We start from the raw sequence: 14,249 nt of genomic DNA on the forward strand, positions 1-14,249 counted from the left end.
TCTGTTGTATCAACTGCTTTGTTTTTATCCTGTATTACAATATGGTGCATGTCGTTAACCCTCTAGTAGTGAGTGAGTGAGTGAGTGAGTTTAGTGTTACGCCGCTTTTAGCAATATTCCAGCAATATCACGGCGGGGGACACCAGAAAATATGCTTCACGCATTGTACCCATGTGGGGAATCGGACGCGGGTCTTCGGCATGACGAGCGAGCGCCTTAACCACTACGCTACCTCACCGCCCCTAACCCCGTAGTAAGAGATAGAGGCGGGATAGACACAACGCTGGGCATTACATCCGCTTGTCGTTTCATGCACACACAGAAGTAGGACATACATGCAGTCGGAATCGGAAAATGGACCCTGCCTTTTGTAGATTTATCATGATTATGGAAACCTTCCGTTCGCTTTATTTACATATGACCGCGTGTCCAAACGGAAAGGCCAAAACAATTCATGTGGCGGCCGTTTACCTTTGAAAATCGCGAGCACGTTGTGATCCAGGAACACCAGCATTCAAAATATGGATTATCTTGGATGTGAACCATCTCAGGATTTACAACTTGGCCTACTGTACCATATCTGTCCTCCCTTGCAATATTGTGAAAGTTGAAGATACTGTTACTTTCATATAAATTCCTCCGTAAAAGGTTTAGGTGTTTAGGTTTTGAACTGAGCTGCTATAACATCAAGGATGTGATTCCGTTTGGGTTGAATGCAGTGACCTCACGGGTGTGTGGGTAAGAACAGTCCGCGGAACTAGCTTGTTGCAAGATGCAGATAAACCAGAGGCCCCATTTTCGAACAAGTGAAGAAAACGTACAAAAACGTACAAAACAAACTAAACAATTATGAACGCCCTAGACCTCGAAGGACGTCTCGCGAGCTAGCACTATTGGTGGCAACTGCATGTGATGAAGAAAAATAAACAGAACTCGTAATAAAACAATCACAATTTTATTCCTTGCATCCCCCAGTAATTTGCAGTCATAAATGAATTCATTCATAGCTACAAAGTGAATTGATATACTGCCAGGTCGGGGCTGCATAATTCAGTGGAATGTTATAAGTATCAACATCTATTTCTGGTCAAAAAACAACGCTGAAGTGAGACAGATTTTCACAATAAAAATAGAAATACACGATTGAAATGAAGATACCAAACAACTGTCAAGGGACAAATACTGCAGCTATCTGAAATGTTCCACATAACATCCTTCCATATCAGGAATTCCAGATATAGTATCACATTCCGGATATGGGTTTTGAGTTGGAAATGTGTCCAGTAATCAGTGTTGGCCATATTAAGAGGAGGCATCAGGTGACTTGTGGGGATTGTGGTTCATTATGCCAGTCATAGGATAGTCTGGTCTAGACATGATTATTTCCAGGCAAATATAGCTTCAATACTGCAGGATTAAACAAACAACAAAGAAACAAAAATAAGTGTTAAGTTTCTCCTCTCTGCTCCAGAAACAATGTTTACAGTGGATTACATATTTCGTTTGTACCAGGAGCTACACAAACAGCACCATTGGTGTGGGAATTAAGCAGAGTTCAACATATGTCATATTTGGGATTTCACTTTCTTAGTAAAGTACCCCATGCTTGCCATAAAAGGCGACTATGCTTGTCGTAAGAGGCGACTAACGGGATCGGGTGGTCAGGCTGCTGACTTGGTTGACACATGTCATCGGTTCCCAATTGCTCAGATCGATGCTCATGTTGTTGATCACTGGATTGTCTGGTCCAGACTCGATTATTTACAGACCGCCGCCATATAGCTGTAATATTGCTGAGTGCGGCGTAAAACTAAACTCACTCACTCACTCACTTATTAAAGTACAAATTCTAGTACTTTTTTCGGTTGAGTCCCATCTGGGATTCGAACCCGCACCCACAGAGTCAGGCACCTAATCGCCAGCACACAAAGTCAGCCGCCTAGCCCCCTCAGCCACCGCGACTTCCACAAAAATGAAAGTCGGACAACTGGTAGTCTAGACTGCGTACTTTGTGTACCCCTCTGATGAGTGTAAATTGGCACGGCTCCCACGGCCGAAATTTGTACTTTACTAAGAAAGTGAAATCCCAAATATGACATATGTTGCATTTGACCACTTTCTAAATGGCATCGTGTAATCTTAAGCAGAGTTGCCTCCCTTGCCCATGTCTGTTGAACAACAAGAGTTTTGAATGATAAATTTAAACAGCTTTCCATCACTGATCTGTCCTAAATATTCCAAAAATTTTATCCGAACACTTTGTACACTCAAAGATACTGGTTAATAAAATCATTCTACCAATCTACACTCACTGTTCCTTACGAGTGCTGTTCAAGCTCTGTGTCTTACTATGCTGCAGGTGACATATGAATTCTGAATATGTATAACAATACAACATATCCTTGTAATTCATTTAAAATTGAAAACAAGCGAAATGAGAGATTATGATTCCTGAACCTACTGAAATCTAGACTTGTTTCATTTGGAGCTTAGCACTGACGAAAGGACTCAACCGGAAGGGAAAATAATGCAGTAGGGGAATTTGGGACACTAGTCTTACAGGTGCATGGCAGTTTGATGAAAATCTGGCATTCAAAGAAACAGACCCTCAAGCATCATCAAGTTTTTCTTATGTTTGTGTGGTGGTAGGGCAGTCTGGAGGTTATAGTAGTTGCTTCTCACCCCGATGTCTGATCTCCCACATGGCCACTAATGGGTGACGCCCGTTTAAAGTGCTCATGGCCATGATATGCTGAAATATTGATAAGGGCAGCATGAAACCTAACACAGTGGCCCTCACATACCTAAGGGAGACAACTCTACTCAGCAAGTAGTGCTGACTTAAAATGTGCCCACTAACAGCATACAAATTCATAGCAACAGTGAACAAGCATTCCACTGAATCAGTTAGTTACATGAAATCATGTACAGATGATTAAAAAAACTGTTAATAGTGTCAACTAAACACCCAAAGGGAGTGTGTCAGGCCAGTTCCAATTTCTGGATTTGGAGACCTATAATACCTAATTTGAAACCACACATTTAATGTTCTTCAAAACATTTTCTGAATATGTTTTCATGTACAGAGTCAGTTACACTTGTCTGCTTCAATCTGTTTTAACTCAGTTCCTTGTACTGTAAAGCATATGTGATGCAATTTCCATTCCTTTTAGCAAAAGCCATTTGTGCTTTAAAGCTTAATACTAGTATTTCAAATGAAAAACATTAGAATGTGTACACCAGTCTGTCTCAATGCATACATGTAACTCTGCAGGAGTCTGGTGATTGCTTATCCCACATGTACAGATTATAAAAACCTCATTTATCCACAAAAGTTACTCAAATCAATTAAATATCTTGTACATACTAAAATACTAGGGATCGCAGACAGCCACACAATGAATCTATGAAAACAGGTTCCAAGAGCAGGACCCTACATGTGACATGCCAACATGTCCCAGAGAGCAGGTATAGTTTGTAAGTGTTCTTGGTCAGTAAAATAGTGAGACCCATTCAAATACAGAAATTCACGGGTTGGATTCCATTTCATGTTAAGTAAACTTGCATCAACAACAATTCCTGAAAATCTTGAACCTAACAGAATATTTCAAGTCCACTTTCACAGATTATCACATCTTCATATCAACATGTACATAATAAGCTGATCACTGGTCACAAGGCATCCTCGATATCTCCAGGGTATACCTTCCGATAAGTCTCCGCTATACCCTGGACGCATCTACGGCTCTGCCAGATAAATTTATTACCTCCCTTTGCTGGTTCCGCCTTCTCACACTAGCCAATCAGCTAGGCCGCCGTTATAACAGAGCTTGCCAGTGGCAACAAAGGTAGCGGTCGCAACTGCGAAGGTTTGCCCACAGTGCGTCCCAGATTTTAGGGAAATCATACAAACAAATTGACAGGTCCGAAACTTTAAAACAACATATGCAAGAACGCCTTCTACCTCTTCCAGAGAACCTCTGCATGGTTTCTGTTGCCAAGTATAATCGGTTAGATAATTAAAAAAATGAAAGTGAGTTGTGACTGGTTCGCTCAACTTCCCAGTGTAGACACCTGACTGGATGAAAAGACAGTCAAGGGAGGTAATAAATTTATCTGGCAGAGCCGTAGATGCGTCCAGGGTATAGTGGAGACTTATCGGAACGTATACCCTGGAGATATCGAGGATGGTCACAAGGTGGCCATGGGTTCTGAGATATAAACAAACACCAAGGGTACATCAACCCATGGCCCCCTCGTGACCAGTGAACAACATATTTATCTTACCGAACACCTCAATGTTGATTTTGAACTGTTTGAAGCATGGCTATTCGGATCGTACACTTCAGCCAACCTGTGTGAATCAAACGATTTGAATCTTACATCTTGCTGCTTTTAATGCAGGCATTGTCTTAGTAAGGTCACTGCGGTGTAATCGGGAGTACATTTGAATGTTTTGTAAAATTCATTTATTGGAATGAAAGGCAAATTTTTTCATAGCCAATGCTACATTTTGCTAGAAAAACAGATTTAGAGTTACCTCCCCTCCATTGATTTGCATTTGCAAAACATCGCTGATTTCACTGCATCATACATGACTCAATGTTATTTGAGATAAGTAAGTACTAACATGAAGTACCAAATGAGCTGCCATTGGCATTAAAATGTACTTTGCTTGTAAGTTGGGTACACTGAAAGTAATAGAAGAGCACTTAACCAAACAGAAAATTATATTTACATACGTGTGAGGTAAGATAAATATTATTGTAACTTGTAACAACATTCAAATAAAATCATAAATTCATACTTCACTGACTTGTTGCAGGGCTAATGAGAAAGTGATAGTTAGACTGGTTACAGCTTTAGGTTACAGAAAAATCACAGGTAAGGACTTGAAAAAATCAGAGAGTCTGTAAAAGTTGTCTTTAGACTCCCTAACGAATGTGCCTGTCTGGGAGATGTGGGGAAGGGTAGGGCTTCAATGTAGTGAGTCCCACACCTTTGCCCACTTCATGTGATCCTGTTGAACAGTTGCTCTGAATGCTGAAAGAGAGCTTATGCCAAGGTAATCACTATTCACTTTCCAGGGCAGATATGGGGGTTTGGGATTTTTCGGATATAGAGATCCAAGCATGCATTGGTGTGAGCCTCATCCATGACACCAAGTAATAGAAGAAGTCCAGTCCTTGCCTCATTTCCAAAAGCACAATCTCAGTGTTTATCAGTGTCAAAGCTGAGCCTCATCCATCACAACAACTGAAGTTCAGCCCTTGTCCCTTTCCCACAGCGAGATCTCGGTGTTTTTATAAGAGGTGTCAAAGGTGAGCCTCATCCATCACAACAAGTCATAGAAGTCCAGTCCTTGCCCCACCCTCCAAAGCAAGATCCAGGTGTTTATCAGTGCACAAAACTGAGCCTCATCCATCACAACAAGTCATAGAAAAAGTCCAATCCTTGCCCCACCTCCCATATGGAGATACCGGTCCCCAGCTGTTTGGCGAGGTCCAGCCGCATCTGGATTGAGTGCAGTGTGGGGAAGAACACCACATGCTGTCCATTGCTGCTACTGCAAGAAAAACAAACATCATTAAGCATCAATCACTGCCACTGCCAGTCACTGAGACCTTGCCACTAAAGCCTCGCTGTACTTAGGAAGGAGTTTACGAGTACCTCAAGAAATTGAGATTCCAGGATGTTTACAAAAGTAACTTCTTCAACTTAAACATACACCTCAGTAAATATAGAATATGAGTTTAATTGAAACATATTTTGCTCTATCAGTTGCAGCAGACCCAAGAATTGTAACATATTCTCATGTTCAGGCTATAAATAGTGAACGAGGGAGTAAACACATTATAAATAAAGTGGATATGTTTTGCTGAAGATTTCTCATTTTTCACTTTTCCATGTCATGAAAAGTCCTAACACTTTACAGGAATCTATTTAGCTTTACCTGAATTCAACTATGTGCTCTGCTATATCTTCTCTCCATGAAATCTTTGGCTTGGTTTTAAGAATTTCAATATATCTGAAAAACAAACATGGGGCTCAATAACACGCGCTGTAACATAAACCTTTTGTTCACAATATTAGATCAATGATTTGAGAGGAACTTCTGTTTTCAAAGGTCTTACAAATAAAAACTCAAATTCACAAAGCCTAAAAAGATTGTTAACATACAATACATACTTATTATGCTTTTGAAATCTGAAAATACAATACGTGCTATTGCTGACTCACTTATTTCCTAAGACTGGTTCCCCAACTCCTGGGCCATAATGGTTGCCATAGAAGTTCAGTCCTAGTAGAATCTTGTCTCTATACTGGGCTGAATCAGGGGGAGATAACATCTCCACACATGCTTTCATCCATACAAGTGGACTGTTTGGACCTGGCCTGAAACATTGAGACGAATTCATGGGAAATAACAGTGTGTGGAGTTTATAGTAGGATGTTCTTTTTATATGGTTTGAAATATGACAGTGTGAGGAGTTAAAGGAAAGCTGCCATCTTACATCAGAATGACTGAAAATTGTGTCGGGATTGCAGGTTACCGTCTTTCTATGATATAAAATAGCTGTGTGTGTAGTTTTAAGGAGGCTCATATCTACGTTGGTGTGGAAATAGTTTCCAAACATTGCTTGCCAGTTGGGCTATACATACTGGATATTACTAGCCCACAAAAAGATTCACTAGCACAAAATTTGAATGTAAACACCGGATAAATCATTATGCTGCTAATATGATGAACAATTCATCATACCATAACCTTGCATGTCTCAAGTCGGAGAGGGATGTATTTACAAACTGACCCCAAGATAATTCACTTCCCAGTCAGGCCAGTGTCTGTGAAGATTTGCTAGCCTGACTGGCTTTTTACTAGCCATGGGCTAGTAGGCAAGTGGCTATTTTGAACACTGGTGCGAAGTTTAGAGGTGGCAGTCATCCTACCTTGACATAAAAACAACAGTGAGGAGGTTTAAGGAGGCTGTCACCTTACCTTGACATGAAAACAACAGTGAGGAGGTTTAAGGAGGCAGTCATCCTACCTTAACATGAAAACAACAGTGAGGAGGTTTAAGGAGGCTGTCATCCTACCTTGACATGAAAACAACAGTGAGGAGGTTTAAGGAGGCTGTCATCCTACCTTGACATGAAAACAACAGTGTGAGGAGGTTTAAGGAGGCTGTCATATTACCTTGACATGAAAACAACAGTGTGGGGAGGTTTAAGGAGGCTGTCACCTTACCTTGACATGAAAACAACAGTGAGGAGGTTTAAGGAGGCTGTCATCCTACCTTGACATGAAAACAACAGTGTGAGGAGGTTTAAGGAGGCTGTCATCCTACCTTGACATGAAAACAACAGTGTGGGGAGGTTTAAGGAGGCTGTCACCTTACCTTGACATGAAAACAACAGTGAGGAGGTTTAAGGAGGCTGTCATCCTACCTTGACATGAAAACAACAGTGTGAGGAGGTTTAAGGAGGCTGTCATCTTACCTTGACATGAAAACAACAGTGTGGGGAGGTTTAAGGAGGCTGTCACCTTACCTTGACATGAAAACAACAGTGAGGAGGTTTATAGAGGCTGTCATCTTACCTTGACATGAAAACAACAGTGAGGAGGTTTAAGGAGGCTGTCACCTTACCTTGACATGAAAACAACAGTGAGGAGGTTTAAGGAGGCTGTCACCTTACCTTGACATGAAAACAACAGTGTGAGGAGGTTTAAGGTGGCTGTCATCCTACCTTGACATGAAAACAACAGTGTGAGGAGGTTTAAGGTGGCTATCATCCTACCTTGACATGAAAACAACAGTGAGGAGGTTTAATGAGGCTGTCAGCTTACCTCGACATGAAAACAACAGTGTGAGGTTTAAGGAGGCTGTCATTTTACCTTGACATGAACACAACAGTATGTGGAGGTTTAAGGAGGCTGTCATGTTACCTTGACATGAAAACAACAGTGTTTTAGAAAGGCTGACTACACATATCTCACCTACCTTTGAGGGTTGGAGAAGTCGTAGGTCATGAGACTGAACCGATCAACGAATGGAGCCAAAGCTTCAAACTCCTTCCTGGAGATCAGACCTGGCCTGTCTCTGTGGAGAACAGGTAAACATGTTCAACTCCTTCATGTTCTGTGAATACAAAGACTGTCACAAACAGTGCACACATTAACATATTAAAATTACATGGCAACATGCTGTTTATAATCAAGACTGGATCAGTCGCATCAGAGCTTGATGTCAAAATCAATGTCCAGCACAGTTAGCATCTGACAAGAGGCAATCCACCAAGTCACCCAGTCTGACCACCTCTTCCAATACAGATGTCAGACTAGAGAGTACTGGGCTCCTAATCTAACCCCAGAATCAATGAGGAATCACAGTTAGTCTCCCATGGGTCAGTGGAGATTCAGTGTTAGTTCCCTAGGAAACTGTCTACAGTAATTTGAATATTTAGGGTCACAAAATGATCGTAACTTTGCAACTATCTTAACTTCTAAATATTAACACAGACTTACAGCAGTATTAGTGATACAGTCATTTTGTGAAACTCCGCACAGGTGGTTGGCTTGTTGACTTGGTTGACTGTGTGTGACTATACTTGATGTATTTGGGATGATGTTCATAACATCTATCACTGGTTTGTCCAGTCAGACAGATATTTACAGGCTATCATTATTAAGCTAATATATTTCTGAGTGAGGATATACATGATAAACGAAAAATGTCTTCCAAGCTGGCGATCCATGAGAGACATCCAAGTACCATCCATCAACTGCCATAATTAGGTTCATCCTAATCACATATCAGTACAATGTTGTGTAATATGAGCCGGACTGAGAAAGAGGAAGTACAGTCATATGCCATTTTTTGCAATATTCCAGTCATATCATAATTTGGTCAACCAGCACTAGGTTTCACACACGAAACAAATGCAAGAATAAAAACCCTGGCCTTAGGTGTGATAAGCCAGTGACTGACCTACTACCTTACCATCCTGGTTATAACCAAACCTTCCAAACCTTAGTCTCAGCAGTGTCAATGTCAACTCACTTTCCATACATGGGTGGAGGGATGACGAGGATAAAGAGCTTGTTCTCTGACCGGAACATCTCTCCCATGTGTGTCAGGAAGTGCACCAGTTCTCTGAAAGATAAAACACATCTTTAATACCAACTGTTGGTTGTTTAATAACCAACTGTCTCCCTTGTTATACAGTATTTTGGTTACACATTTCTCGGGTATGTGTTGTTTCAAAAGTGATGAGGGTGGCATCATTTTTTTGATTTTCCAATTCAGGTTGTTATTGTAGATATGTATATAAAGTGATGATTAATAATAATGCTAATACATGATGAAAATAAACTTCCTGGAGTCTTCAAGAAATAGTTACTGTTTGATTAAAAGAAATGTGATCCATTGTTTGGTCAGTTTGTCACTGCGACCAATCTTTGATTATTTCAATTAATGAGAACACAACCAGTATCTAGAATCAAGTAAGACTATTTGTTTAAAAACCTGACGTAAAACCTTATTTAAAAACAAAACGAAACATACACAGCACAAGTAGACACAAAAGCTGTTTAAGACTTGAGCTTTAATGCATGTAATGAAATATAAAGAAATAAAATGGTCATTGCAAAATATCATAATAATGCATTGTAAGGAAGCAGATGTACCGTATCATTAATACATTCAAAACATGACAGGTCAAACATGTCAACTTGGTCAGTAAATATCACTCACTCTCTCAAATGACCTCCCAGCTGAGACCAAATTTCCACCACAACTCCAGACATTCCTTGTTTCTGAAACAGTACACTGGAAACATGACATGGTGATCAGGTGAGCTAACTCGGAAACTTGATTCTCGATTACAAGTTGCCTCCCCTCCCAGAATGACATCTGAATGGACCCCTCTCCATTTTGTTGATTCAATAAATTATCAGATATTTTGTTGTCAAGAAACACTCGAAATAACATAATGACCAACTTGAACTGTTGTCTGTTTTCACTGGCAAGTCACATGTCTGTTGCCACCATTGTCAATCTCTAGTGAGTGAGTTTAGTTTTACGCCACACTCAGCAATATTACAGCTATAAGGCGGCGGTGTGTAAACAATTGAGTCGACTGGTCTGGACCAGACGATCCAGTGATCAATAGCATAAGCATTGATTTGCGCAACTGCGAACCAATGACGTGTCAACCAAGTCAGCAAGCCTTACCCACCCCATCCAGTTAGTCGCCTACTTACGACAAGCATAGTCGCCTTTTACGGCAAGCATGGATTGCTGAACGCCTTTTCTACCCTGGACATTCACGGGTCATTTTCAGTATCTAGCATGTTTAGCTTAACTCCTTAAAGAAACATTTCACCTTTATGAATTTGAGTATAGTGTTGATGCAATCCTCTATCAGGTCCTCACTACCAAACACTGTCTTGTAGTCACTGTAGCTCCAACCATCAAACAAAACTCGTGGCACTGTGACAAAAGTCAGTAATGGAATTTTACTTACATACAAGGCGATATCTCTGGTAAAGTGAGTGAGTTAACATTTTAAGTCACACCGGCAGTATTTGAGCCATACTGTGGCTATATAAAGTTATATATGGATAACAATTATAGGTAAGTTACAAAAACCTGTCAACAAAGGATAGTAAATGAACTAGTTTATCACAGATATGAATTTAAAAACTAGTAATTTTATTTCAAAACATTTTAACTACACAAGCTGATACAACATATAAACAGGCTATAGACTGCCAACAACTGAAGGTAGATCACCATACCAGGAAGCTAGGGGACTTACAGTACATTTGCTTCTTGCATCAGCCCTAGTTGGGTTTCCACCAGCCTACTAGGTTCATTATCTGAACAAGTCTAGGATTCAAACCAGTCATCAGCAGATTCTGGCATCATCAAAGAAGACAACTCTACACACTTAATTTTGGCACAACAGACATCTTATCCATGTAAGCCCCCTCCCAAATTCAGCAGGAAATCATCTTGCCATTTTGTTAACATGTTAACACAGGCAACCAAATGGCCATTGCTAGTTCATTTATTCAGGGCATCAGTTCATTTTACCCATTTTTGTGTCTCTTCCTTTAATGACGTCAGTCACCCATCCTGAAACAAAATGAGTGACATAATCAAAACTTCAAAGTTTCAAAATATGTATTTGTCCAGTGTTGCATCCAAGCAACAATGCTGTGATTGAAAGCAACAGGTACAACATGATCCATGTGAGTATCAAGATGTACAGTGACAAAAGGCGATTACATCCACTCATTTTCCACATAGTCTTCCATAATTCCAATGTGAAGAAAATATTAACACTAAAACCAACCGAAATTATATCTGTGACACACTTGATGACTGCCCTACCTTTATCGACATCATGGCTGCCCTGCATGGCGAACGCACCTCCTGGTTTACGTTTGATCTGCAGCCATACTGGGGACACATAGGAGAACTTGCTGCCAAATATCTTCCCTACATCATAACCATGGTTGTTCCACTGAATTGAAAATAACATCTTATAGTCTAACTGGAAGGTCCTTGCCAAACTACTGGTTTTCACAGTTAATCAGTAGCCAGGTGGATGGGTGAGTGGGTGGATGAGTGGGTGGGTGGGTGTGTGAGTGGGTGGATAAGTGGATTGGTGAGTGGATGGGTACGTGTGAGTGGGTGGGTGGATGGGTGTGTGTGAGAGTTGGTGGGTGGATGAGTGGATGGGTGGATGGATGGGTGTGTGAGTGGGTGGATGAGTGGGAGGATGGGTACGTGTGAGTGGGTGGGTGGATGTGTGTGTGTGTGTGTGAGTGGGTGGATGGGTGTGTGTGTGTGTTTGGGTGAATGGGTGGGTGTGTGAGTGGGGTTCTTATATTAGTCATACTACTTAATCTGTGAGGAAGGCCCACAGTGAAGCATGTAGTTGATGTTACCAACATGGATTAGTATAGTCAGCGTGCTAATCAACCAGAGATCACAACTAGAGCAACTAAACTCCCAACGTAAATGTTCTGTGGTACTACACAATGGAAGGTTTTTTTCCTTAGGATCTATTTTCTTACAAAAATCTAGAACAATTCTTACCTTATGTAGATAACTGTGGGCTTTCCATATGGCACAGATTGTGAAACAATAAAATCAAAACTTGACTGATCTTAAATGATGATTGCAATAACTCACTGGTGTTACGTAAGCTAGTGTTTCCCCACCAAATGCCTTGTTATCCACTAGTGACTGACTATACAAAGCATGCTCCTTGATGATCTCCTTGATGGTGATGTCTTCTTTCACCAAGCCTCTCTCAGACACGCTCTTCACTTTACTCTGGAACATATAAGTGCATGATAGAAACTCTGGACACTGTAGTTTGCAATGATTTAGTTACAATAAAGTATCTAGGGTGATAGGGTTGTCTATTTCATAAGCAGCTGTAAATGTGTAAACTCTTGAAGTATCAAAGAATTTCAGTTGGTATTTATGTCACTGTTAGTACACTAACCTCAAAGTTGAACTTGAGGGTCCCCATATTGTCAAAGTAATAGACTAATTATAAATATTGTTTCAGGGAGATCTGGTGAGAAAGTTGAGGGTTTAAAACATCAAGCAATATTCCAGCTGAGTTGAATTCCATAGATATGCCAAAAAACGTATGAGTTTAAATGACTTATATATATTTCCATGTTTCTCGAAAATATACCCATTTGTTTCACAAAAATGGCAAAAGTTTATGGACTATTTTATATCTGGATTGCCTCCTAAATCAAGCTGTCCTAAAGATGTAATAGAATGCAAATACAGTTGAAGATCTCAACTTTGCAGATTCTGATACCTTTCGGTTTGGACTTACAGAAACAAATCATAAAAATACAAATTCAATGAATAAAGTTAAAAAATGATGTAACAAAAAAGCTCAAAATCAGAATTCAAACAATTCACTAATTTCACCCAAGTGCTTGGGGATACAATGGTTTCATCAGTTGTGCTGTGCTGTGCTGTGCCCATAGCAGTGATTACGTTCGCATGGCTTGAAGCAGAAAGGTGACTCACAGTAACACAGCAAGGATTACATCACTGCGATCGAAAATAAGAGATGTTTCTGGTGGTAACAATTATCTTGGGTCTTCAGTAATAAAAATACACTGGTCCCATACCTGCAGATTTGCAATCCGAGTTTTCAAGAAAGTGTAGCACTTATTTCAAAACTTATTTCGATGCTAAAAATTCTCAAATAAAATATGAAATATTACAATTCATGTCTAATGGAAACACAGAAAAATAGTATTTATATTTGATCTATTATGGGGAATCAATTAAGTTTGAATTTGAGGTTGGTGTACTGACGGTGTTTTGCTATGGATTCTTATACCCATGTTACACTTCCTTGACAATGGTATATGAATCCTTACCAAAGACATTACATCATATGCAGTAAAAAGGTTGTTATCCAACATGGTTGCATGTGACCTTTTAAGTTAAAATCCAACTAACTCACTTACTCTGCCTCAAGTAGAGAAGTTCATGTTACCATAACTATTTTGTCAACAGCCTTTTCTCAATATATCATAACACATGCCACCTTGGCATTAGTGCTGTTAGATTGCTTGATTGCTCTTTTTGTTTACCTTTTTGCCATCTTTGCTCTTCTTAGGCTTATCACTCTTTGAAAGCGTGGCCAATGACACATGTAAACATCCAGTCAAAGCAAACAGAACGAATAAGCGAGCAGCAACCATTCTCATCGTGTCTGCTGAAAGCGGATATCCCACTTGCAATATGTCAGTCTTGCTAACATTAATGTACGTTCGGCTGATAATAAAATAATCACGTTTGATGGGTTACTTTTGAAAATAAACACTGTTAACTTCTCGACATATCAACAAAGTCCACGTGCATCCAAGGGGCGTTACTCTCGGAATTCTACACAATGAGAATGCCTGTAAAAATAATGTATAACTCTACAGCATTGCCATTGTATTTCATTATCAGTTACCGTACTTTCCATGTAGTGACTGTGGAACAGATTACTCAAACGATCACTGGTGGACAACCCAGTCTGCCAAACATCTGTAATATTTCATCCATCATCAAGCAAAGGAAATTATCTTCACTCACGCTAAATTAAAACTTCATTGTATGAATAATACGCTGAGTTCAGAGTAAGGTACGTTTAGCGCAGCTGAGTGCTGTATATATCTCAAGCAGCCGGTGTCCCCAGGGAACGAA

The 14,249-nt window shown here is 40.1% G+C and overlaps 1 protein-coding gene across 1 annotated transcript; it reads right to left on the bottom strand.

The window, feature by feature from the left end:
- Nucleotides 1-945: 945 nt before the first annotated feature.
- LOC137277646 (chitinase domain-containing protein 1-like) lies at nucleotides 946-13,907 on the bottom strand. The gene is made up of 11 exons (XM_067809483.1): nucleotides 13,649-13,907; nucleotides 12,207-12,350; nucleotides 11,400-11,532; nucleotides 11,100-11,141; nucleotides 10,387-10,493; nucleotides 9,756-9,817; nucleotides 9,063-9,155; nucleotides 8,004-8,102; nucleotides 6,241-6,396; nucleotides 5,954-6,028; nucleotides 946-5,566 (listed from the first exon to the last, which is right to left on the bottom strand). Exons 1-11 carry the CDS (start codon nucleotides 13,763-13,765, stop codon nucleotides 5,425-5,427), a joined length of 1,170 nt encoding a protein of 389 aa, XP_067665584.1. The 5' UTR covers nucleotides 13,766-13,907; the 3' UTR covers nucleotides 946-5,424.
- Nucleotides 13,908-14,249: the final 342 nt, after the last annotated feature.

Source organism: Haliotis asinina, chromosome 3 (genome assembly GCF_037392515.1).
Source record: "Haliotis asinina isolate JCU_RB_2024 chromosome 3, JCU_Hal_asi_v2, whole genome shotgun sequence".
Classification (NCBI taxonomy): domain Eukaryota; kingdom Metazoa; phylum Mollusca; class Gastropoda; order Lepetellida; family Haliotidae; genus Haliotis; species Haliotis asinina.